The sequence below is a fragment of the Anopheles coluzzii genome, chromosome 3 (genome assembly GCF_943734685.1).
Source record: "Anopheles coluzzii chromosome 3, AcolN3, whole genome shotgun sequence".
Taxonomy (NCBI): Eukaryota; Metazoa; Arthropoda; class Insecta; order Diptera; family Culicidae; genus Anopheles; species Anopheles coluzzii.
In genome coordinates, this window is record NC_064671.1 from 8,717,493 (window position 1) to 8,741,989 (window position 24,497).

The 24,497-nt window shown below is 46.3% G+C and overlaps 1 protein-coding gene across 1 annotated transcript in view; it reads left to right on the top strand.

The window, feature by feature from the left end:
- The first annotated feature begins 225 nt into the window (after positions 1 to 225).
- Positions 226 to 24,497, top strand: part of LOC120955168 (cGMP-dependent 3',5'-cyclic phosphodiesterase-like) — a 43,309-nt gene continuing 19,037 nt past the window's right edge. The window contains exons 1-6 of the mRNA XM_040375746.2: positions 226 to 330; positions 1,028 to 2,113; positions 4,091 to 4,207; positions 15,738 to 15,833; positions 22,964 to 23,223; positions 23,318 to 23,427. Coding sequence (XP_040231680.2) covers positions 1,802 to 2,113; positions 4,091 to 4,207; positions 15,738 to 15,833; positions 22,964 to 23,223; positions 23,318 to 23,427 — 895 coding nt within the window. The 5' untranslated portion in view covers positions 226 to 330; positions 1,028 to 1,801. The remainder of the gene's footprint in view (positions 331 to 1,027; positions 2,114 to 4,090; positions 4,208 to 15,737; positions 15,834 to 22,963; positions 23,224 to 23,317; positions 23,428 to 24,497) is intronic.

The following is a 24,497-nucleotide window of genomic DNA, read 5'->3' on the forward strand; positions in this document are numbered from 1 at the left end:
TTTGCAAGATGAGAAACCGGTCTCGACAGCACGCAGTCCCCAACTGGAGAAGGCGGCAAAAGAGCATACCGAGAAAGAGAGCGAGAGCGCGCACGCAAACTGCACGCGCGTTTGCATTAGTCCGCTCTTGTACTCCTTCTCCCGCTCTCTTTCTCTCAGACGCACGACACACTTTATGCAACAACTTCCCCGAGATGTGATAAGAGAGCACGGAAAACCAAAACAAAGCTTCAGTCTCGCGAGTTTACTGTTTCCGTTCGGTTGGGTTTTTCGCTACGGTCGTACTGGTCGACCGGCCCCCGTAGGAACATGCTTGGGGCCCGCTGTACGGTGCGTCTCCATGCGTTCGAAAAGGATCTCACTGTTTGCCGTATCAACTGCGACCGTGACCGTGAATGAGTTTTAGTTTTGGTTCATCTGCTTAACTGCCACGTGTAGTAGTTTTATGAGCGACGGCGGGAAGGCCGAAGGCAGGAATCCTTACCGGTGTAGTTGAAGGCGCAGAAAAGACAACACACAGAGAGAAGAAATCAAATCAAAACAAGTGCGTACGAAAGCTAGCCCAAAAGCAAAGCGCGACTTGACGAAGGAAAAAAGTAAGAAAAGCAAAAACTGTTCTCTGTCTGTGGTGCCCGTGCCGGCAACCAGCAAGCAAGTAATTTATCACATTACTTGTGCTCAGTTTATTTATTTATCTCGTGCGTGTGATTCCTTTTTGGCGGTTGCTTTTTGGCTGCCCCATGCCGTTCACGGTTACATAAATTGATCGAACACCGATCAATTATCGGCTCGTGGTGGTTTATTTGGTACAAACAGTTCGAAAACAAAACAAAAACAGCGTGCTTGCGGTTCATAGTAACCGAATAACGGTTTTTTTTTCTTTCTCTCGCCCTGCAAACGATCATAGTAATCGGGCTTTTCGCCCAAACGTGTTTTGCGCGCGCTTTCATATGTCACTCCTGTCACATGGTGTGTTCGTTCCACGTATCTAAGCAAAACAAATTGTTATCATTTTCCTCCCCAACAGCTACGCAAAAAAAACGTATCAACTCTAACCTATCCCAACGCACATCCTGCTAGTGAAAGAAAAGTGAACAAAAAGTGAGAGTGTGTGTGTGTGTGCGAAAAAAAAATCCTGTTACCACAGTTTTGGCACACAGATTGCAATCAAGTTTCGTGCGTCCGTGCAGCGACACGAGGGCTGGGGCAGTGTAATTTAATTACCCCTTCTTCTTCTTCTTTTTTTATTGAACCCCTTTTTGCCCCCGCCGAGAGAGGTGTTACTTACGAGCAATACTAGGCACTTATCGGCCACATTTTATCACTCGGTGTTATCTCGTGCTGTGTATTTGTGTATTTGCGGTTGGTGCCGGTTGCCTGCAGTTTTTTTGTTACTTCTCGTATTGTTTGTGAACCGATATTTATTCCACGAGGTTGTCGTTGTGTTGTTGATAGTGTGAAACGCTGTGTAGGTTCGGTCGTGCGGGACGGCAAGATCGTGATCGTGCGCTAGTGGCCGTTGGGCGAGTGAGACACCGCAACCGCAACCAACAGTGAATGATAAACTCACAAAGTCACGTTAAATAGCTGCCCAAACGCGGGTTGTATTTGTGTTTGCGCGGAAACAGAGGGGGCACGGGACGGGTGGGTAGTAAGTGGTGATAAAATAATAGGCGCAACAGTAGCGCACCCGCGGAGTGATACTACCCAAAGATAGGTGCAGATCGTGGGCACGCGTGTGTGCACGCAGAGAAAATATAAGTTAATATACAAACAACCGCACACAACAACCGAAAAAAGAATGTCGTACAACGCAGATGATTGTCCCGATAGCGATACGGTGGTTGAAGGAGGAGGAGGAGGTGGCAGTGGCGGTGGCGGCACGACCGAATCAAATTGCGCGACACCGACCTCGCCGGGGATGACGCGGCAGGACGCGGTCGTGGTGCACGGTGACGGTGGGTCCATCGATGGGGGCGATCCGGCCCCGACCGCCGGCCCACCGTCGATGGCCGGCTACGAACCATGCGATCCGCTAATTATCTTGAATCTATTTCAATCCCTTTCCGCCACCACCAACTCGCTGGAGCTGCAGATGAAAATCAATCTACACGTAAGTTACTGGTCTGGGAAGCTTTGGTTGGGGTAGGGAGCAGGTGGTAGTGTGTGTTTTTTTACATGTTTGTGTAGCGTTTTTTGTTGTTGTAGTAATATTTTTCCTCACCACGCATGAAAGTGACCATCATCATCCTCGGGGTGGCCAAGCGCTCACCCATCAATCGGTTGATTGTGCGTTCGGCTCGGAATGGGCGATTGAATTTCACCCGCCCTTGGTAGCTTCGCAGGGCGTAACAAAAAAAAAGAGAGAGGAAGAACTAGTAAACTTAATTAACTCTTGGAGCAGATTCTGAAACCGAGCGTTGATTACATGGGCGATACGATAGCGAGGTTGTCTGGCTACTGGCCCGGGTTTGTACGACACGATGAATGGGTTTATCAAAAGGGAAGTTGTGCAGAGGCTTTCATTTGGATGATGTACATTTTTGTTTATTTGTTAAACAGTTGAGCGTCAAATGAGGGTAATTCTTTCTCCGGAATGAAGTTTTTTTGTAAAGATGTGCAAATTAAATGCCAACATAGGGCAAAGAGAACATAAATAACTATCAAACATTTCAAGGGTAACGGATTTTGGCTTTTTATATGCTGATGCTCTACATCCGACAAGCTTCTCTCCAAGGGTCATTGGTGATCCGACGGAAGATTGTCTGCGCTGCGTATTATGGAGCAACATTAATAAGACATTTGCGCCTCCGACCCTGGTGGGATGAGTGGTCTAATAGACAACGCGACGGATCTAACAAGAACGGAAGATGTTCATGACTTAATCAGACCACGATCATATAACGGACTCCAGACGTTTTTACTAATATCACTTAACCGGTTAGTCACCTATCACAGCTAATGAAAATGGAAAAAGTCCTTCTGAGTAACTCCATGATAAAGAGCTTTTCTTCAAAGACCTCAGTAATGTAAGTTTTTTTTTCTCAGCAATTAGCACTTCCAAGAACCTTTTAGTTATTAACAATTATTATTTAATTAATTAGAAACGTTCGATTAGCCTCAAAAGAAGGTAATGTAACATCATGAAAGATTTGGAGAAGTGATAAAAAAAATTAAATTACTTGACAGTCCTAAAACCTCCTCCAAACACAGTAGCTTCCCTCATTCTTAGGCACCCGAACGATAATCATCACTTTGAACTTGAGCCTTGGCTTTGCAATTCAATCATAATCCACCCTTTCTACCCTTCCTGCCCGACGCCCACATCGTCGTCGGCACAAAATCGGTCGTAAAAACGTGTTTAGCAAAAACCCATCCGGCGTGGCCCACGTTTTACTGCTAATGGGTATGCCGGCGGAAGGGGCCTGCCGCTTATCGCACACTCTTCAGCGAGCCTTTCATCTGCGAGAAATAGCGCACAAATGACATCGTTAGTGTCACCACTTACGACATCGAAGTGAAAAGAAAAAGAAACTCCAATACAAACACGCACACACACACACAAGAAACGATCATCATTACAGAGCATCTCGGGCGTTTGGGAGAGCCCGGGCGGTGTTCGAGAACTCTGGGAGGGCGCCAGCAATGCAATCTGCGTAAATTGCACGCACATTGGTGAACCAAGCTCAACGCATCAACATTATTACAGCAGTAGGCTGGGTGGTGGAGTATCGGGAGCACACACACGGAGTAAAGGTGCGCACATTAATCAGTTCGGAAGCACAGGCCCTATCCAAGTATGCCAAGCACCGCTTGTGTGGGACATGTGTCGTTTAGTAATGGCACAAAAATCGTATGGGAAACGGCACATCATTACCCGAAGCGAATCGCTACTGGATGGAAACAATCAAGTTGAACAGTTGGTGTGCGTGTGTGTTTATCTTTGCAAACTCTCGGCATCATCAGTGAGAGGGAATCGTGCTTCATCAAAACGGTGGGATGAATGACAATGTTTATCTTGAACTGCCATTCTAATGCCATTGACTGATTTTTCTTCTTCTTCTTTTTGTCTCTTCTCTTCCCCAAACAGCTGAAGGCCCTCACGAGATCACCGTACGTCTTTCTGGTGCCGATCCTGCACTCCAGCGAGGAAGGTCTCATACAGGTCATTAACGATAACGTGCTCGAGAAGGAGATTCGCTTTTCCGTAAGTATCTGCCAAACCGCTTTCCCGATTTCGCTAGCGCCATTTAACGTATCTTGCTATAGAAGAGAGAGAAAGGTCGTTTGGACGCGAGCGTGCGCCTTTTTGCTGTCCTCTATCGACCGTGGTTCAAATTTAAAGTGCTCCAAGTGACAAAAAACGAACCCGGATCGATCGTTTTTTGAAAGGGGTTTTTATCTTATTGTTGGCCCCATGATCCGTCTGCTGTGCAAATCTGGCATCGGGTGCTGCTGCTGCTGCGTATTCTTGTGATTCATCTTTCTCGCGCGCGCGCTGAGATTGACGTCGCAATTTACGTCACACACACGCCCGCGACAGCTTAGCACCGCTTAAAGACCCGATCGTTATCTCAAGCTGGCTACTGCCTTCGCGGCCGCCGAAGGTATCTGGATGGGCCGAGGTATGCTGCCGCGAGTTTTCTGGTTTACTGTACTACCTCCGCGCGCGCACTAGTAAATGTCAGCGAAGCGTGTGTTTCTGTGCCTGCCACCACCCGCCTTCCCACTGGTGGTACGCTACCCCGCCTTTCCCGCACCGGGGGAATGGTTTTATGGGTGACCGACTCTCAATGATATTGTCATTAGATGGCGCAGATTTTGTATTTTGTCTGGTGTCTCTTACCTCGTCTTCCTTCCTTCCCCTCGGTCTCGCACACACCCGCACGTGTCAGCTGATGTACCTCATACAGACGGTGGCGTTTCGACTGTCTGTCTATTATTCTCGTGTCAGACTGATGGTTAACAATGTGCCGGGGAAGGGAGATACAAATGAATAAAGGAACAGAATAGCGAGAGAGAGAGAGAGTGAGGGGAAAAATAACATTAGGCAGGAGAGACAGGCATAACAACAAGACAGTACATGTCATGGGAGGCTTGAACCTGGATAAGATTGATTGGTGAAGAAACGGTTGACATACGATTGGTGTGGAAACGACAATGCAGCAATGTGTCACGGAAGCGAAGGAGTCAAGACATAATTACGAAGCATTCTATGAGAGCAGTGGCTCATTTTGTATTTTGTTTCAATGAAAAATATAAAAAAACCATTTAAATAAGCTTTAATTAAGTCAGTTTTAGATCGGTTAGAATCAGCCCCTTGGTGCCGTGACCAGGAGTAAACTCTTTAAAGCAGTAGAATAACATCCTATTAGCAATATTTATCATATTTTTTACACCCCAAAACTTTATTAATGATCCATTTTCAAGATTATCATTCACTAGTTCCAATTTCTGCCGATCCAGCTTAACCGTTGCTCCCAAATGCGCGCTCGCTGGTGGCGAAACTTCTTCTCTCCACATCTCATCACCGCGTATAATAAACGCAAATGTGATTTACCCATCCAGTGCCCAGTGCAATTTGTCCAATGCCAACACGACACCACCGCTCACACCTCCGCCGGACGTCGTACGTGTGTGTAGTGCAATTACTTTTCCAATCAATTCCTATTTGCTCGAATGAATTTCCTTCCGTATGTTGGTCGCGTGGCCTAGCGTGGCTAGAAGGCAGGGGGCTGGAAGGCGGGTGTGAACAAATCGTTTTTGCTAAATGTGCAGCTATTTATTTTCGGAAGCGAACGTTGGTTTGCGTGTGTGTGTATGGAGTTTTCTTTGCCTGCTACTGCTTTTCGGAGTGTTCTTTTTTTTCGGTGAAGTTTTCCCTTGATACGTAGCCTACTTTGATACGCTTCCGTTTGGCATATGACGTTTGTACCATTGTAACATGGCAGTTGGTTTGTGGGCTTCACGGTACTGGCAGCATGGTTTTTGGCATACTGGCAACCGTGCCAAGCACCACAGGTGGGAAAATTGGCATGAAACGCGCGCGCACGTGTGTGTGTGTGTGTTTGTGGTTTATATGAATGCTGATGAGAGTTTAACCACATGAAAGTGAAATGGCATAGAATCTGGTATTTCATATTAATATTCATGATTTTAGGTTGTTTTTTCCTTGACTTAACATTTATCTTCATATAATTTATTAACAAAAACAAACCCAATGCATTTGTTGCCATAGAGTGACTTTATACTCGCTCCTCCACTTCAGTAAACGGGCCTGGGGCAGAACTTCTAGCGCTCGCTGCATGATTTCCACCGGGAGCATGGCTTTATGATCCTCCATCAATGCCATTAAATAGCGCTTGATTTCCCAGCGTGCCAAACTGAACATGCTCTTGCAATTACTGAATCACCATGCCCACCAATTGCTCCATCGTGCCAGTGCCAGTCCAGCTCGATGCCAGTCGACTCTTTGGGCACTAATGCTGACGCTAATTCCTTTCGCCCGCAGGGGGGGGGGGTCTCATTCGGCTAATTGCTGGGCAATAAGTTTCGGTTTTATTTGCCTTTCGCCGAGCGCATTCCGCGCTTTGATGGGCTTGGGTGTTAATCCAACGGGCCAATGTTGTGTTTTGTTGGTCGTGATCCGGACTCGCGGCACGAAATAATTCCCTCTCCCATTCTTGGGCATGTGCTTGGGCAAACAACAGCAGTGGAGAAGCGCGTAAGCTGTCGGAATGGTTCGGATAAGGATACGTATTTCCTATCGATTGAAGGTTTTGGGTTGGGGAGCTTTGAGGAGGGGTAGGGAAGGAATTAAATGTATTTAAGATGAATTCCGCCGGCTCAATTGCGGTAGTGCTTGGGCACAAAGCCATTGCGCGTTAGCACAGAAACGGCGAAACAGTCTGTTTGAACAACTGGGGCGCGTTTGCATTTCTTTGCATGAAGCTCGTGGGTTATCGTGGGCTTCGTTCCTAAGGCCATGGATGCCTTAGGATGGAAGCTGATGAAATACGATGAGTTTGACCTATTTTCGAATGAAATGGTGGTCTGGGCTGAGGCTGGGTGGGGGCAGAGCTATTTACAAACACCATGGAAGGTCATTTGGGTAAAAAAGCGTGAAGAAACGAGCGTTAATAGTGGAAACGTCTTATGCCGTTTGCCAATCTTTTATAAACACAAAATCAACATCAAGAATGTTATTCAAAAGAGTTAAGCAATTTCCTTCCTTTTACAGAAAAACACGCTCACAACTCGTTCAACTCAATCGTTTAAATTGTCACACTATATTCAAGATACGAACACACGCCGGCCGCATCTCACACTGCGGTTCGTATGCCACCCCAGCGAGCGCGCACGGTTAACAAGCCTCAGGACATACAGGCCGTCTTGTTGCGCTGTTAAACCATGCTTGATTAATTAAGCAATACAGCTAAAAGCTACTTCTGCGCAGATTTTCCCTTTCCGTACGCTAAGCAGTGTGTTGGTAATATTATCTTTTCAAAATTGCCTCCACGGACGGGGTAGCGAATAGGCTTGCCGTAGCAAGCTAGTGCCGCTAGTTCGTATGTGTGTGTATGTACGTATGTTTGTTAACATTTATCTTTTGTGCTACCTTACGTTTTCTTTCGGCGTTTTTATACCATCCAGTGAGCTAAACCCTAAACACTGCCGGCCCATTCGCCCAAGCTTATCGCACAAGAAAGACCTTCCGTTGGTGATAAAGATAAAACTCCTTTTTCTCTCACTTTGTGCGCGAGTGTTTATGTATGCTTGGTTTTTTCCCCTCCCTTGTACACCCGGTGAGCTTTTATCCTCTTTGGCGCGCTTCTGCACCAGAATCATTCCATCATCGGTTGATGAGGCGGCAGCAGTAGCTCCAAGAGCAACCTCATTCGGCCCGTTGTGTGTTTTAATATCGCGCCACATGGTGTAGTACGGGCTTATCCTTACAGGACACGTCCAATGGGCGTGCAACGTAGTACCGTATTATCGTGTGTGTGTGTGTGCTTAGCGATTTTCTTTACAATTTTTGTTTTCTGTGCCGGACAGAAGGGAAGGAACAGCGGATGGCAGCCCCGATGAGGATGGTAACCCTTTTCCCCAAACCAAGATATTGAGAGAATACACACACTCACACACAGACTGCCTTAATGCCTGATTGCGACGTTTTTCTTTGCGGCCAAACGAGGAAGGAAGCAAAACTGGGGACTGCCAGCTCTTCTTGTGTGTTTGTGTGTGTATCGCATCGGTTCATCTGTTCATATCGCAATAAATAGCCCGTTCATTGACGTCAGCCGGAACCGTTGCAGAAGTTTCACCCGTCGTCGGCGCAAGAAATCGGCACGCAGAGGGTAAGGGAGAGGACACAGAAAAAACACAAACACACATACCCAAACAAAAGGTTAAACCAAAGCGCATAAAAAAGGGCGCATTGCAAAATCTGACGGTGGCTTCGGTGGTTGGGGAGGTTTTTTTATTTTATTTAAAATGCCTTACCTTTTTTGTAGCTTCTTTTTTTTTGGTAAGGAAGGCACTTTGATTTTCAACACGGATGTACGGGTTCGGGGCAACGTATGATGCTGAATTGGTTCGTAATGGCATACGTACGCTTCACCGGGTTTGTTTTTATTCCCATTCTAATCGCTTATCGAAACGAATAATCATCGTGTCGCTGCTCGCACGTCGCTTTAACGGTCAGCGGGAAAAAATAATTTGATGAGATGGCTACCTTTTTTTTACTTTTTTGGTCCACAAAGTCGTTTCTCCAAGCACTTCCGCCATTCGACGCTTTTTGTGGTTGCTCCTATTTGTTTCCTGCAGGTGCAAGTTTAGGAGCTTGCATGTTGCTTTTTTTATGTATATTGAAAGACTTTTGGACCGTCAAAATGATGATTTTGCTGTAGTTGCTTTGCTACTCACTCTTACCTTACCTCACACAGCTCGTGTTCGGTAAACGGAGCCGCCCGTCTGCTGATTTTGGAGGTTTAAGTACACCCGCGCGCGGTACTCGAAAGTCCATTAGATCATCTGCAAGTACTCACCGAACTTACCGAACTCGCCGAGGACGAAGAATCTTGTCTCGGGTTGGGATGGTGCTGGAAGATGAACAAACTTGAACATGATGCAAATTTAATTGCACACAGCCACGGCGAAGAATTATTTTGGTCGACTTTTTTTGTTTTGTTTTGTTTGTTGACTTTTTAGTCACAGTGAGCCCTATTTGTGTGTGTGTGTTTGTGGCCTCGACGAACGTTTTCTGGGTGGGTGGCTTTTGAGTGCTTTTGAAAAAAATATTTTGCGAAGAGGAGAAGGAGGACGAATATTTTGTGTGATGAAAGCGGCGAAAGCGGAATTTTCCCCAAATATGTGATTAAGCAAGGTTCTGATTTTAATTACTGCAACGGGAGAGGGAGTAGAAGTTGTTTTGAAGGGAAGCTCCATAATTGCCTATGCCTATAGAAAGCTTTCCAATTCACTTAAAGCTTACGCCGTAATTATTATGCAGTGTTGTTTTCTATTTTAAGACAGAGAGGGAGAGAGAGATCTCCATCTCAATCACCGATAATGAAGAACGCTCTTCAATGTGCAGCTGATACAGCGCCGCATCCTTTTTCTTTTTAAACACAAATCCCTTTTTTGTGCTTCAGCTTCCGGGCAGCACCCGGCCGGATTGACGAGCCCGATAAGGGAGACAAAGGAAATGGGCTTGGCAACAAGCAGCAGCAACAACAAAAAATGAAGGAAACTTACTAGGAAAAGCACCCTTCATGTAGGCCACACACAATCGAGTGATTGAGTGGAACAGTATCGTGGAAAAACGGTCCGTTAGGCACGCTTACAAGCGTGTCGGATACTTTTGCTTTTTATTGCTTTGGCTCTTGCTTTTCCTACCCTTTCCCCACACACACACACACACACACACACACACACACACACACACGCACACATATGAAAGCTTACAGCGGAAGTTGCTTGGACGGTCGTTTCGGTATCGTTTCAATCGCTGACTAGCTTGTTACATTGAATTTCCGTTCGTTTTTTTCGTGTCTCCGTGTGTGTATGTGTGTGTGGAAATGTTTTCCGCTTAAGGACACAGCTGCCCTCCCTCAATCGAGGGGAGGAAAGACGGTGGGGTCGAATGAACCCCACCCGGGATTGCTGATTGATAACTTTGCCCGATTCGGATCGGATCTCTTTTAGTTAGAGAAAAAGAATCACCTTCGCTTGGTAGGCATTATTCAGGTGAATAACAAAACTGTCTATTAATCTGTGAATGAAATATTTGTTACAATTCTTGCGAAAGCCTTGCATAAACCATTCGATGATTTCGTTGAAGAAGAATTTAACGCAATCGTTAGATAAAAGCAACGCTTCCTACGCATTCAATCGTTCGTCTCTTTACTCAGAACGACTCAAAACGAAATTCTTTTCATGCCAAGTGTGTGTGTGTGTGTCTGTGTGTGCTCGTGTTACCCAAGACGCCCCCGGAGCAGATAAGCGATCAAGATTTGGCACACCGCAAAGCACCCATCGCACGCAGCACAGTTCACGGAACGGCACGCATACGTACGCAAAAGGTGAATGCATAATATGATAATATTTCAGATCCCTTTCGGATTGGAGAGGGATCCGTCTTTTTTTTCTAGTTTTTTTTTGTGTCTATTCGCTGAACTTTGAATGAAACGATGGATGTGTATATTTTTTAGAGGCAAAAAAGAGGGAAACGGAACGCACACACTCTTCGCTCGTCGCTCGTCGAAAAAGAAAAGCGGCTTACCCAATTCGCTTACCACCTAGGCAGCTAGCGGAATGTTGGAAATGAAATATCAGGCTGTGTACTTTTTGCTAAAGGAATTGGGAAACATTCTTTGGTGCAGGTGAAATGTGTGTGTGTGTGCGCACTGGATAGAAGGTATTCTTTTATTACTACCAAGTCTAAGATGGAGTTTATTTTTTATTAGAAGAAATGTCATGCGTTGATTATTAAAATTTTTTTTTATTAAAAGTAACGCTTCTTTGGAGCTTGAGCTGGAATTAAAAATAGCAAACAGGACTAAATGAGGCTGTAAAACAATGTCAAATTAAATGGCAAAATTCCTGTGCCAGTTTTCTTTATAAATTCATACTAAATTACTTGTATTCGAATGATACAAAGCGCAGTACTTCGCGTGAGGCGTTTTACACCGCAACATGTTGAATTGAGCCCACAACAACAAAAATAGTCCACCAACACGATAGAATATTTGTCCACCGACTGAGCTGTGGGTGTGTGTGTGTTTGTGTGCATTTTCCGTGCCAATAAATAGCGGGCTTGGAGGAAATTACCGGCCCGCCGCTGTCTCTGGCACACATGCAACTGGTAAGAACGATTTCGAAGCTTTGCCCCGTGCTTCGTTTCGTAATCATTTTCTCGATGCTCATTGTGTACGATGATGCCATTGGCGTACGGCGTATCGAAAACCCGTTGTGCAATTATAGCCGCGCTGGTGCTGCTCCCCCCTCGACGTTGACGATGCACCCCGGTATGATGCAATCTTCGCCTAGAGCAGACAGCACCTGCCAGAGAGGTGTGGTGTACCCAGTGGTTTAATTTTCTATCGAGCTGGGTAGTTGAGTTTCATTTCTAAAATAAATGGAGCAGTTCCTTATCGTTCTTGCCAACAAATTTAAACATGAAAGTAAACCCCCAGCCACAAAACAAACGGGCATTGAATATTCATGCTTCAAAGGTATCTGCCGAGTTTAACCACGTGCTACACTGCTGCTAGAAAGTGCGCATGGATCCTCAATTTGCGTTCTACGAAAACCCCCGTGAACGATTATTCATTATCGTACCCGCAACATTACGCTTCCCATTTCATCCGTTGCAATCGTTCCCCCACAAGTACCGGAAAAAAGGTGTACCTGGGGAGGGAAAGTTTTTAGAAAATGTATGACTTTCCCTTCATTGCTCCCGTTAAATGCTGTTCTCGCCTCAAAATCAACCCCCATCACATTGGGTTCAGTACAGAGGTGTTTCTGCTTCTCTCTCTCGCTGGCACTAAATTTCTCATAAACGTTGTCAAAACCATTTCCCCACCTTCTGTGTGTATGAGTGCTTTTTAGCCATTTCCACACCCATCACCTAGCCACAAGCACTATCTTTTCATCTTTTTGCTTATTCTGCTTGCTTTGGTTGGTGGGGAAGAGATGACGGCCGAGCGATAACACCGCACAACTGGCAACTATAAGCAGGAAAGCAATTTCGGCTCGCTGCCAGTAAGCTGTCTCAACTCTAATTTCCATTCGGGGTTTCGCATTTCAAAAGCTTCGCTGTTGCAGGGAAATGCTAAGGGGAGGAGTTTATAAGGCGCGGATAATGCAAATGGTTGCTTTACTCAGTGCTTTCTTCTTCACTCACAAACGCGTTGCCGTTTGCTCCTGGGAAATGAGTAGTTGTTTTTATTTCTATGTTGGTGCATAGTTGTTGGACCTATTTACGCCTCCAGTTCTCGGATTTGTATAGTTTTTAGTCAGTTGAAAAACGTTGATGCCAACTAGTGCGTAAAATGGCGTAGAATATAGAACGCAATGCTTTAAAGTGGTTCACAGTCTTTAAAAAAAGTATCGAGTTCCACATCTATTCTATCGCTCAACATCAGCACAGGCTTCCCTGTGTTTGCCAAGGAAATCGAACAGGATCGAACTCCGAACCCTCCGCCCTTCGATTCGGACAGTATTTTGAATTATGATCCAAACTCAACGACAAGCCAGAGAACAAGGAAGGTCAGAACGTTCGGGTGGTTCGGCAAAAAACTATCCATAAATCAATCGGTGGTATAGACAGCTTCTCCAGCCCAGCTCGTACGCCTCGCTTGACTCACTCGTCGACTCACAATTCTATGAAGACGTCAGAGTAGTAGTGTGCTGTGTCACTTTTGCCTACGTGGCAAAAATTAAACTCCTTCCTGCCACTGGGTTTTCCCACCCAGGCACCCAGGAGTTATTGGGTACGATACCCAATTCTTCCACAACATTTCACCCCGTGTGCGGATGATGCGAGCTGACTAAACAACCGACCCGTGGTAGTGATTTTGTGACAACAGCAGTGATAGGAGAAGAAAGAGGGCGCAACATAAAAAAAGACTCTTGTACACACAGCGTTCCGTTGTGCGTAGCCGAAAATGAATTCCATCGGCATCGACGACTATCGATGAATGCCGTACTAGATTTGGATGTGAGTTTTCACCGAACCACCGAAACCAGCTGCCAGTTTCGCTTTATTGCCTGAAGTTTGGCTGCTACATTGCTACTGCTGGTGGTGGCTTAACCGGAGAATCACATACTGGCTTGTTCGTTCGTTGTCGTCGTGCATAGGAGACGTGCATGGCATATCCAAAATGTTCTGTTTCGCACAACATCGCATTGGTTTTTGGGGAGGTTGGTTTGTTGAAATTATATTGCGTACTTATGGGGTCTGTCTCCAACTTTGGAAGCCGGTTCGATCGATATGTCAGATTTCAAAGGGAGGAGAAAACAAAAAGAAAAAAGGAAATTCTTCTCCCCCTCTTTTTGAGGACAGTAGACAAGGGAGTGTGAGTGCATTGGAAATGAGCTGTTATAAGCGCTGGCTCTTTCAAGGCCAAACAAGAACCTTTTTGGTGGGGAAGCTGCGGAAAGAACTTGAATAGATCCCAACGAGAACAAAACATAAAAAATAAAGACATTTAATAATACCGTCATTATGTGCCATCATCCTCGGACATTGGCTGTAGAGATTTTGGGGAATGTTGTTTGCGTTTTAAGAGCGGGTGTGCCGGGCTTTTATTACGCTACGCGTTTCTGTTTTCTGTGTGCTCGCCGGAACGGTGTGGAGATTTGGGGCGCTCATTATTCTACGCGCGGCTTCGTTCGCTTTAGATCCGTTGGATGATAGCAGCGGAAAGCCAGCCATAAAGGATGGCCCCTACCGGTGTGAACCAAGTCCCTAAAACCTCCGCTCCCCAAAAAGAGAGCCACAAAAGAAACAAACGAAGGTGGGAAAAGGTACAAACCTTAATCTCTTTCAAAAAAGTTTTCAATTTATGTGAATTATTTTCCATTAGCAAACAGCACAGAATGCCATCGCAGCCCCTCGAAGCGGGAAATGCATTATTCGTCGCGGGGGCTTATTGCGCTGCCACCGACGTAAGGGCTAGTGGATTTAGGGAAGGACACTTCCCTCCCCACTCTAAACACCGTGCCATCTCATTACGGTGACGAGGGTACTCGAGTGCCGGCATCGGACTATGGCGAGTTCGAAGCGATAAACGGGATAAACAGTAGCCGCCATCCCTGCAAACAGTTGGAGTGACGGATGCGAAAAGCTCTTTATTTTGTGAGTAGCCTTTTTGTTTTGGGAGGAACGAGGTTCGCCATGGATGACGTGCCGGCAGCAAGCAACCTTGATCATCAGGTTGGACAGGATTTTGCAAAAGATTGATGGATGTTTTTAAAGTGTTAAAAAGTGTCCAATTTGTTGTGTTATAAAGTAATTCGCTGCGAGTCAGGAAACAGTTGCTTTTGACGAGGTTCAATTAGTAACCGTTCAGCAGATACTTTCGCTTGAGGGAACAACATCTAACATAGGGAAAAAGAGTTTTTTACATCACCTTTGTTGCACAGACATCTGGATACAAATGGATAGATATCTTAGGAATCGTAAAAGCCATAGAAGCAACACGTTGATGACGAGCGGAATTTCTCATCATTCCCATTCTGTGTTCTGTTGCGCATTTGCCCATTTCACTTGAATTATATTTCATTTATTAAATTTACTCATAATTCTTGAACGATTCTAGGTTCATGACAATTGAGATTCCGTTTTACATTGCATTGTTTTGTGTCCTCAATAATGAATATATTAATCGTAATTTCATTCCTGCACTTCTAAAGGCGCGAGCGTTTCGTTCAGAGAGGGAACAAATGAAATTCCCCGAATGATCCGAAGCCAGATTTATTTAACTTTCAATTCAAATACCAGTAAAATAGCAACGGAAATTGATTTCTTATGAAATTTGCCCATCGTTTTGTTTGATTTACTGCGAACTCAACTCGGTAACATTTGCAACGCATTCTTCGACAAAAGCTCGCCAAAGAACGTGCATTTACATGGCTTCACTTTTAATCTGCCCATTTTTCGCCGAAAAAAAACCTCAATCAACTTTCCCCGCACTGCGTGGTTGGAGTATAGAGATCAACATCAATCATCTCCAAACTCCGTGTCATCCGGTGGCCAGGACTAAATCACGCAGAAAATGCGCTTCATCCCATCGTGCCGGATCAGTGAAAATCCAACGAAAATCCACCCGAAAGCTTTCCAACGCAACGCCCGCTTCGCTACCGATGCTTTTCAATGACACGACGCTGATATTTCGTAGCATTTATAAAAAAAGGGGTTCAACGTGGTCGTCGAGACTGCAGATCATGTCAAAGCCCGACTTCCGAACGCCGATAGCGATATGAATATTGAAAACACGACGATGTACGCATGCAAAGAATCGATTGATGATGAAGGTTTTTGTTGAAATTTAAAACCCATCCCGTGCTGCTGCCGCATACGTGGTGTTGTTCGCAAGCGCTACTCTTATACGCTGCGGCTTATCCTGTCGGTGGAGCAGGTGGTTTACGTGGGCGATGAAGGTATAAAAATGGAAATTGAATTTAATAATTACGCGTTTCGTTTTGTGCTTTCTGTTTTTATTGCTTCACAGATCAACTCTACACATTTCCGCAGCGGTTCGCAACACAATGGTTACCCGTTCGTCATCGATGACCTTAACAAGGATTTCTCCGAGGTGATTGAAATGGTGAGTACTGGCTTTTCTTGCTCTATCTCTCTTTATTATTGCAGTACATCTTGAAATGTGTAAGCAAAGAATTGGTTTAAAAATAATAACGATTTGTGACGTCTTGATGGATTGTCGATGCTACCGGCAGCAGTAGTGGTGACCTTCAGAATCGATTTGAGCAAAGCTCATCATCAACTAACGAACGCCGAACCGGATACACGCGGCCAATATCGACTTGCCCCGCCACATGCTGGCTATGCCCTTTTGTTCACAGTAAAAATGGGAAGCATACTGGGACGGCATTCACTTATTAAAGCAGATCATAAAATAACAATTCCTGCCAGCGGGGCGATGGTGGTGGTCCCCATTATGTGTTTCGCCCGTTTCTACTAGTCGGCATAGGATCATCTATGCCACCGAGCCATTCGGCTGGCGCTCAATGTCAGGGACGAAACGGTCTGAAACCCGGTCCCAGTTTCAAGGTCTGCGTGCCGGCGTTTGGCAAAGTGCCATTATAGGAACGAACACTCACAGGAGGATGGCAAAACAAACCAGCACGTCCTTCCCACACTCACACACGCGTACTCTGAGGTGCAACAACAAACGGGCGAGCAACCTTACCGACCGGTTGGGCGAGAGTGAATCTTCTGGTCTGTAAAACTGGCTGACTCACGGTCACGGGTAAATTGTAGCAATTCCACTGGCGCGCAACTCGTTGCCATCACCACCATCACCACCACCACGTGACGTCGAACACTAAATGTGTGGACAACGGATGGTGGTGGAAAACTGGTGCGATTACGAAAGAAAATAACGGGTATATTATCTTCTCTGCAACGCAGACGTGTCGAGTTTCCTTCTGCGTGCATGTGTGTGTGTGTGTGTGTGTGTGTGCGTGTTTTTCCTTTGTCATCGCGTTAGCGCTAAAACGATGTGTGTCCCTCGTTCGGAAACGGCGATGATCGATTTTCAAAATTCGGTGGAGACGCATGGTCGCTTATGGAGAGCGGTTTGATACGCCCGTTTTGGGGCTGTGCAGGACCCGGCACACACCACACGCTGACAGGCGATTTGCTCACCCTTCATACGGCCATTATCAGCGATCTTGCACGGTACGAAAATTCCGTCGTTCGTGTACCGAACGTGATTGCAGAGCAGGTCCTGAGAAACACGATACACCAGAGGCCGTCCCCCCCAGTGTTGTACACGACTCGTGGTAACCGTACAGCTGCGTGCATTTTAAAAGGGCGGTTGACACCGTCATTAATTTATGTCATCCGCTTTCTCCCTGCTCGGTACGAACGCTAAAAACATCAACAAAATCAAACAACAACACACTATGACAGCGCGCTGCGCAGCGCCATGATAGATGGGAAAGCGAGACAAAACAGCGAAAGGAAGGGAACGAAAGTAAAAACATGCGAAAGCGCCCGCTGCCGATGGGAAGAAACACAACATCACACAGTGTACAGGCGCGTCCATCCCGATGGTAATCGAATTGATGTGTAGCGAAGAGAGCAGAAACCAACCGAGGAGGAACGATATAAAACGGCCAAGATGCTATCGTTCAATCGTGCAGGATTGTTTTCGTGTTTTCGAAAGACAAGCGCTCCGGGCGCTTGCGAAAACCGTCCGGTCACCTATTTTTGGGGCCGTCCATTCCTTTTGAATGGTGTTTTTGAAAGTAGCTGCAGTGTGGCAGGCAATCGATTTTCATTACCACAATTACAGACAGTATTGGGGCTGCAGTATTGGGATTAGTGCTTTCTGTGTGTGTGCTAAATTGATGGTTTTTAGCTTGAAATACCATGCACAGTGCATACATTTAGGCGGAGGTAGAGCCTTCACGCTGTATATTTACTAAGCTAAAGTCAAGAGACAAATAACAAGCTTTATTGGAGCAATATCAATAATTGAAAAACGCTAAAATGAAATCCTTCATCATGTACACACCAAGATAATCATTTTGGCATTGCAAAAATGTCACCATCTGTCATCGGTTACTTGAGCCTGAGCCAGCAATCGTTATAAAAGGACTCACTACTCCTTTTTTTCGCCACAGGTTTTTGGTGTGGAAATCATTTATTGTTACTAAGTGGCTTCGATACACCCGCCACGGGGGTGTCTAGGTGTGTGTGTCAAGGCACCAGTATTTGGTTTCAGCCTGGTGTGGCTGAGCAAATTGTGTGAAATGTGATATTTATTACTATTTTCTATGACCATCCTTCCACCCCCCAAAACGGCCACCCACTGCTTCCGCTCAAGTGTGTCATTGTGTGCGGTACAGGAGCGGGCATGTCGGGCATGTGGTCCTGCTGTGTGCTGTAGCGACACGCTGTCCCCGTGGTAATCCTTTCTACAAGGCGTGCCTTCCCACCCAATGTGTCATGCGCCATTGCCACAGCGTGTAATGACGGAATTTCGATGAACACACGTGGAAGCAGTATTAGCAGCAGCAGCAGCAGCAGCGGCAGACACACCGTCCTAAAGGCTTGACGCTTTGAATCCTTCTGGGAGCAACACACACACATACAGAGCCATGCTGCCATGCGTCGGGAATATTCATCCCCTTTTGCGATGTTCTCTTGCTTTTGCTGTCCACACACACATAGAGACAGACAGACAGCCACACAGACAACCACTACTATTGGCAGCGCACGCTCGTGGCAGTGAGTTTAGGAGAGGAATTTAATCGCAAATTGGATCCCACATTAACGCAACCGCCATGAAATGAGATTCCGGACACACGGCGAGGGAGGAAGGGGGAGAATTTTTCGATAATTTTCCAGCCCACTGCACATGCGGCGGTACCGGTGTCCCCAAAACTGCTGTCTATCTCTTGCAAGATATTGGCGATTGTCGCCTACGTGCCCGGCCAGCGAAGATGATCCGGCCGTTAATGGAAGGGCAGATTTATCGGCGTTCAATTTTAGAAGATGGCCACAAAAAATAAAGCTTGCTAAAATTGGCCTGGTTTACACTGCAGCAGTGCAAGGGAAGGTGGCTTATAATTTAAATCTCCCTAGCTTACGCTGGGTTGGCAAAGTGGCAAAGTAACAGTAAAGTTCCTACTACCATATTCGGTTAGCAGCTGTAGTGCCGGATTTTTTTCTTTTTTAATTCATACCATTTTTCCTATCTTCACCACCGCGAGCACCGGGAAGCTTGTTTTGCATCCCATTATCCTATGATAAAGCTTCCTAAGCTCTTTTCCACGAACGCGTTTGCCGGAAATGGATTGTGCACTAAAGTTCGTTTGCGTGCACTGCAAACAAACGCCCCGAGGGGCCGGGCCGGGAAGCGACATTAAAGCAAACGAATGCAGCATGGTGTAGTAATTAAGAACACAGAGCAGAGCGAACATTTACTTTAGCATCTTAAAGTCGCCGAAGGAAAAAAAACATAAAACAGAGGCAGTTTAGCCTCTGCTTTTTTCGTTGTAGCTGCTGCTTCCATTGTTCTTTCGATCTGTTTTATTTCGCAAACGTTCTGCTAACGATTGCTTCAGTCCCTTTGCGGGGTTTTGTTCGCCTTGAGCTTACTTCCGCTCGGTGCGGTACTGCATTAACAGAAGGATTTTAATAAATTATATCACCTCCACGAAATCGCTGCAACCATCACCATCATCATCCGCCAGAATAAGGAACAACCATCGAATAAATCGTCGCGTTCATCATTTAATGGGCTGGAAGCAGTAAATAATTTGCAGCATAGCGCTCGCTACAGTACAGGCGCGCTATGCAAATGTAACGATGTGAAGCAGATATTCGCTGCTAAACTTTTGCACTTTGTGTGGAGGTTTCAGTCGATTTTAGATATCCAAAAACAAACGGGTTCTTTAAAGATCACAAAGCGGCGATACGCATTTAATGGATATTGTGGTTAGGGGGTCGTTGGAGATGTTTGCCAATTTCATTATCCAAACAAACTGGGAGCATCCTCAATGACAGTACGGACGAAGCGACAACCGTTTCATTGCTTCTGCAAACCGTAAGAAGCATCTTTTGAAGAGCTTGGAAACCACTTTGCCCCTTGTTGTCACATTGCATCCCTCTTCTGCCGGTGAAACACTATATACAGCCATCATCTTTGCAACAAGTGCCATTGCCACTTGGTCTCGCGTCTCGGTAGCATCGTCCGGGCCCGGCTGTCTTCCCTTCAGCGCTGCATTCGCTGCAAAGTGTCTCGGTCTATCGTTTGTTCCCTAAACTACCTGGCAAAACGGGCACTTACGGCTCTTACCGGTTACCTTGAGGATGCAATCGAGTAAGATTGTTTCATCTTCACAAGAAAGGGGGAAAGGAAGCAATAACCCTGGTCACAACAGCAGGTCACAGCCTTCGGACGGTGAAGCAGTAACGCGTGGACGCAGGGTCCTTCGCCTCTTCCGCTCTTATGGGCATCATATTTATCCGGGATGTGATGCGCTTCCTTAATGCAAGCGAATAAAGGGATTATTCGTACACCAAATCAGCCTTGACTTCATCTCCTTCGCTTTCTCTCTCTCTCTCTCTGTCTCCCTCTAACTATCATTCGCTTAATCGAACCATTTTCTTGCAACAACTTTCCCTTCCGTACTGTCTTCAGCGTGCCCTACATAACACACACACACACACACACGCACACGCACACGCACAGGCACACTGGCACACATACACACTTTGCCGCCATCAAGACGCGCACCCTTCGTCGGTGGTGCGCGCACTATCTTTCGCTCCACATCGCTCCACCCAACGGAGGATTGGGGCGTTTTGGGGGGGGGGGGGTGTGGGCCAACTGCTTGCGCTCTTTTGGCACCGGGCTGTTGTATCTTTTTGGGATGTTGCTGTGGCGTGAAATATGATAACAATTTGCAAGTCGTCCCGAGACACAAAAGCGCCCGGGAGAGTCCCCACCGAGAGGCTGTTGCCACGCGGAAGAATGGATGGAATCTGGGCCGGAATAAGAGAGACGTTACAGAGGGGTTTTTTTCGTTGTTGTCGCTGCTGGTACTATTATTCATCTCTTGTCACGATTGACGCTGTCCGAAAATGATGCCACAGAGTTTTGGCCCCTTCGACGTCGATCGGTGCAAGATGGAGCGGTGAGATTTTGGCGTGTGTGTGTGTGTTTTTTCAATGCCATCTATACATTGAAGAAACATTGCCCTAATTCTTGTGTGGTTTTGCTGCTGGGAAAAGCGGGGGAAAAGTAATTTATGTCTTACTGCGAAGGAGACGCACACGCCAAGATTGTTCTATTTTAGCTTGCCAGGGTCTTTGTGATGAGAACTCCAAAACTAAATAGATATCAGTTCTAGGAATGAGGGAATATCTTAAAGACTCCCAATGATCAATTCTTTTGTAGAATGCTATGCAATTCCCTTAAGATGATCACAAATAACTCAAACCCTCCTCACAGTTCCACATACGATGACTAATATTCTAAACATTGGATGCCATCACTGTCGACGAGCTCCAATTTCACAATTCCGTACACACAGTTTGCTCCGCTCTGATGTTTATTTTAAGCGCTACCTGAAACAACAAGCAGCTCCACTTTTTGACGTGTTGTTTTGGGGGGCATCGCTTCCGAGTAAATTGCTGAAGATGTTGTACCGGTGAAGTGTCCGTCCGGTGAATCATCCATCACTTTTCAAAGGTCCAATGTTCAAGGTGGGCGTTAATTGAGCGCTGTGTTCACACGTTTGCCGCAAGCTACTAATATCTGCAGCGATGCGTTAATAATCAATATGCGGGATGTGTTGGTTTTTTTTGTGAAATTCATTTCCAATTATTAGCAGCTGATAGGTTCCATCACCTCACCTAGATTTCCCCATATCCGTGACACCCAACAGGTACTGCTGCTTGCTGATGCAATACTGACCAGGGGTTTGGCGAGATTATCAGCCTTTTTTATTCACTCTCGCGTTCCCGTTCAGGTGACCAGAATGGACACGCCGCAACGGGGTTTGTTTGCTGCATTGCGTTAGTGGTTCAGAGGGAATTCCGACGAACCTTTTTCTTATCTTATCTTACCCTCGAATAGCGTGGTTTTTCGGGTAGATTTGGCGCGCTGCGGCCAACGAAAGGACTGTGGTTTAAGGCATTTTTTCTTCTTCCTCTCCAGTTTAGTAATCAGTTACACCATTTCATCATGCTTCTCTGTCATCACGCACTTCAAGGTTAACTCACTAACCGCGAAGTCACTGGGCGTAAGAGAGCGTCATCGCCGGTGGAAGCCATCTTTGGGTTGGAATGTCTTTCAATTAATTACCCAGCCATCACTGCTTATGCGAAGACATCGAAGGCTATAGCATCGATGTAAAAATCGATATCGGACGGGATGGAAAATGGGAAAGTAAGCTCTAACTCCACTCCACCCATAATGAGCTTCGTTCGAGCTAAAACGTTCTGCGACACTGCGTGTCCCAAAAAGTGTGTCCGGGCGATCGATCGACCATACCACTCAGCGCTAACTTCATTAACTGAAGGCACCGGGCTGGCGGAAAATTTATTTCGAATTAAATATAATCGGAAGCAGAGAACAGTGTGCTTCCGCGTTGCTGCTGTTTTTCCACCCAGATTCCACAGTAGCAGGGATCATTAAAACTTATTGGCGAGCTGCTCGGAACCGCCAAGAAATATCGCACGGCACGCCTCTACACGGCTGAGTCCTTGAAAGTGTAATTAATTTTGGTGTTTTTGTGTAATGTTTCAATCGTTTAGACGTTCCACATTTTGAGCGCCAGCTCTAAACAACCGCTAGAGTGTGAGAATGTTCCTGTTGGAAAGGGGGACATCGATTGGCATGTCGCTATTTGTTTGGAAGCCCCGCGAACCTTTTTTGGAACGAGCGATGAGTGGTGCAAAAAAATGTCGGGTCTTTAAGTTCGCACCAAGTGCGATTTTAACCTACAAATTAACACTTCCGCTTGTGAGGCAAAGATGCCACCGGTCATGCGGCGATTGCGTCTGGCAAAATGTGGTTCCCCCATCACGGTTTGACGTCACGATGCGCACGAGGAAACACATCGTGTTTCACAACTCTTCCCCTACCTGTTCATGACGCATGTTGAGACGCAGCAGAGATGCGTAACGGCTTTACAATTTCGTCACTAACAGTAAGCATTTCGTTTTTTGTTTGTTTTGGTTTCCCTTCCACTGCAGGTCGTCGGCAACAAGCACAACACCCTGATCTACGACATCCTAGGCCCGAAGGTGAGCAAACTCCAGACGCAAACGTCGACGACGTCGGCCTCCTCGACGTCATCGCTGAACGAGCTGAACTATGCCGCGTTCCAGCAGCAGGCGTTCCAGCAGCAGGGCCAGAACGGCGCAACGCAACAGCAGATCGCATTGTTCGTCTGCATTGCCGGTGACAGCTCGTCGCGATCGCGGTATCAGTTCTACATCGACGATACGTTCCGGTAGGTGCGGGTCGGGAGCTAGCTTGGAAAGGGGCTTTAACGAGATTCTCCAGCCGGGTGACATGTGTGGTGTAATAATGGATTCTATTTGTAGGTACGTGCTGGGCCACCTGGTGACGGCGTTCGAGCTGTACGAGGAGAAGCGTGTGCGCGATCAGTGCCAAAATTTGCTACAAGTGGCCCGCCGGTTGCTGGGAAAGATAGGTAAGTGCTGTGTAGAATTAAAGTGCTAATTGAGGTATTGCGGCTACCATCAGGAAGACGAGAAAGAGTTATCTATTGCAAACGGAAATAGATCGATGGAAATTTCCATTTTTAAAAGCACGAAGCTGCTGTCAGCTGCCATCCCCATAAGAGGTGATCATTGCACATTATCACATCTTGTGCCGAATTAGCCATTTCATTGGCGATGGCTTTACAATTTTATTCAAATAAAACGGTAACTCCAAAACGATAGCAATAAAAGCCCCAGAACCACTTGTCAGCAGCGGCAATTATCTTATCGAGCTCTACCGCCTCCCTCACACTCATGCGGAAGAAAACAACGACAAAAATCAATCAATCTCACACATCAATTGCCGCTCTGCCCAGGCCAGACCTTTACCCTTATACCTGGCAGCTTTCCTCCTCGCTCGCCCATCGGAACCGGTCGAGTGGCTTTTGTAGAGTGGCGGCCCTGGAAACATATGCTATTGATCACTTGATAACGATTTACACCGTGTTCCGGATTTAATGGAAGCGTGCAGGGAAGCGGCGCTGATGTTTGCGCTTCCTAATCAGATGCACGCGGTAGTGGTTCCCTTTATTGCACAGGGAATGATTAGGGGAAAAAGGCTATTAAACGATCACCACACCGATCCGATCCGCGGTTTAATTATTAATGGTAGTTGGGGGGGTCCCACCGATTCGTGTAAATTGGTTAATTCCGTCAAACCGAACGGTTGACGGTGGGGGGTGGGGGGTCCCATTAATTCATGGGCATAATTACAGCCACCCACTCGGCGTTGGTTGATTGTGTCTTTTAATAAAACTTGGCGAGAGATAATTTCGGAAAGCGCTTTCATCTACGTCGCGCGTCATTAGTGCCACTGGGTGCCGTGCCCTCTTACCGCACGAATTCCAACGGGTTCCACTTTAATTTAGGCAAAACTTTTTGGGATCTTTAGGATCCCTCTCCCTTCCACGCAGCCCTCTCCATGGTGCTTCCGTTGATAGGGAAGCTACAAACAGCAAAGCACACGAAAAGGGCGCAAGACACAACGGGAAAAAAAGCG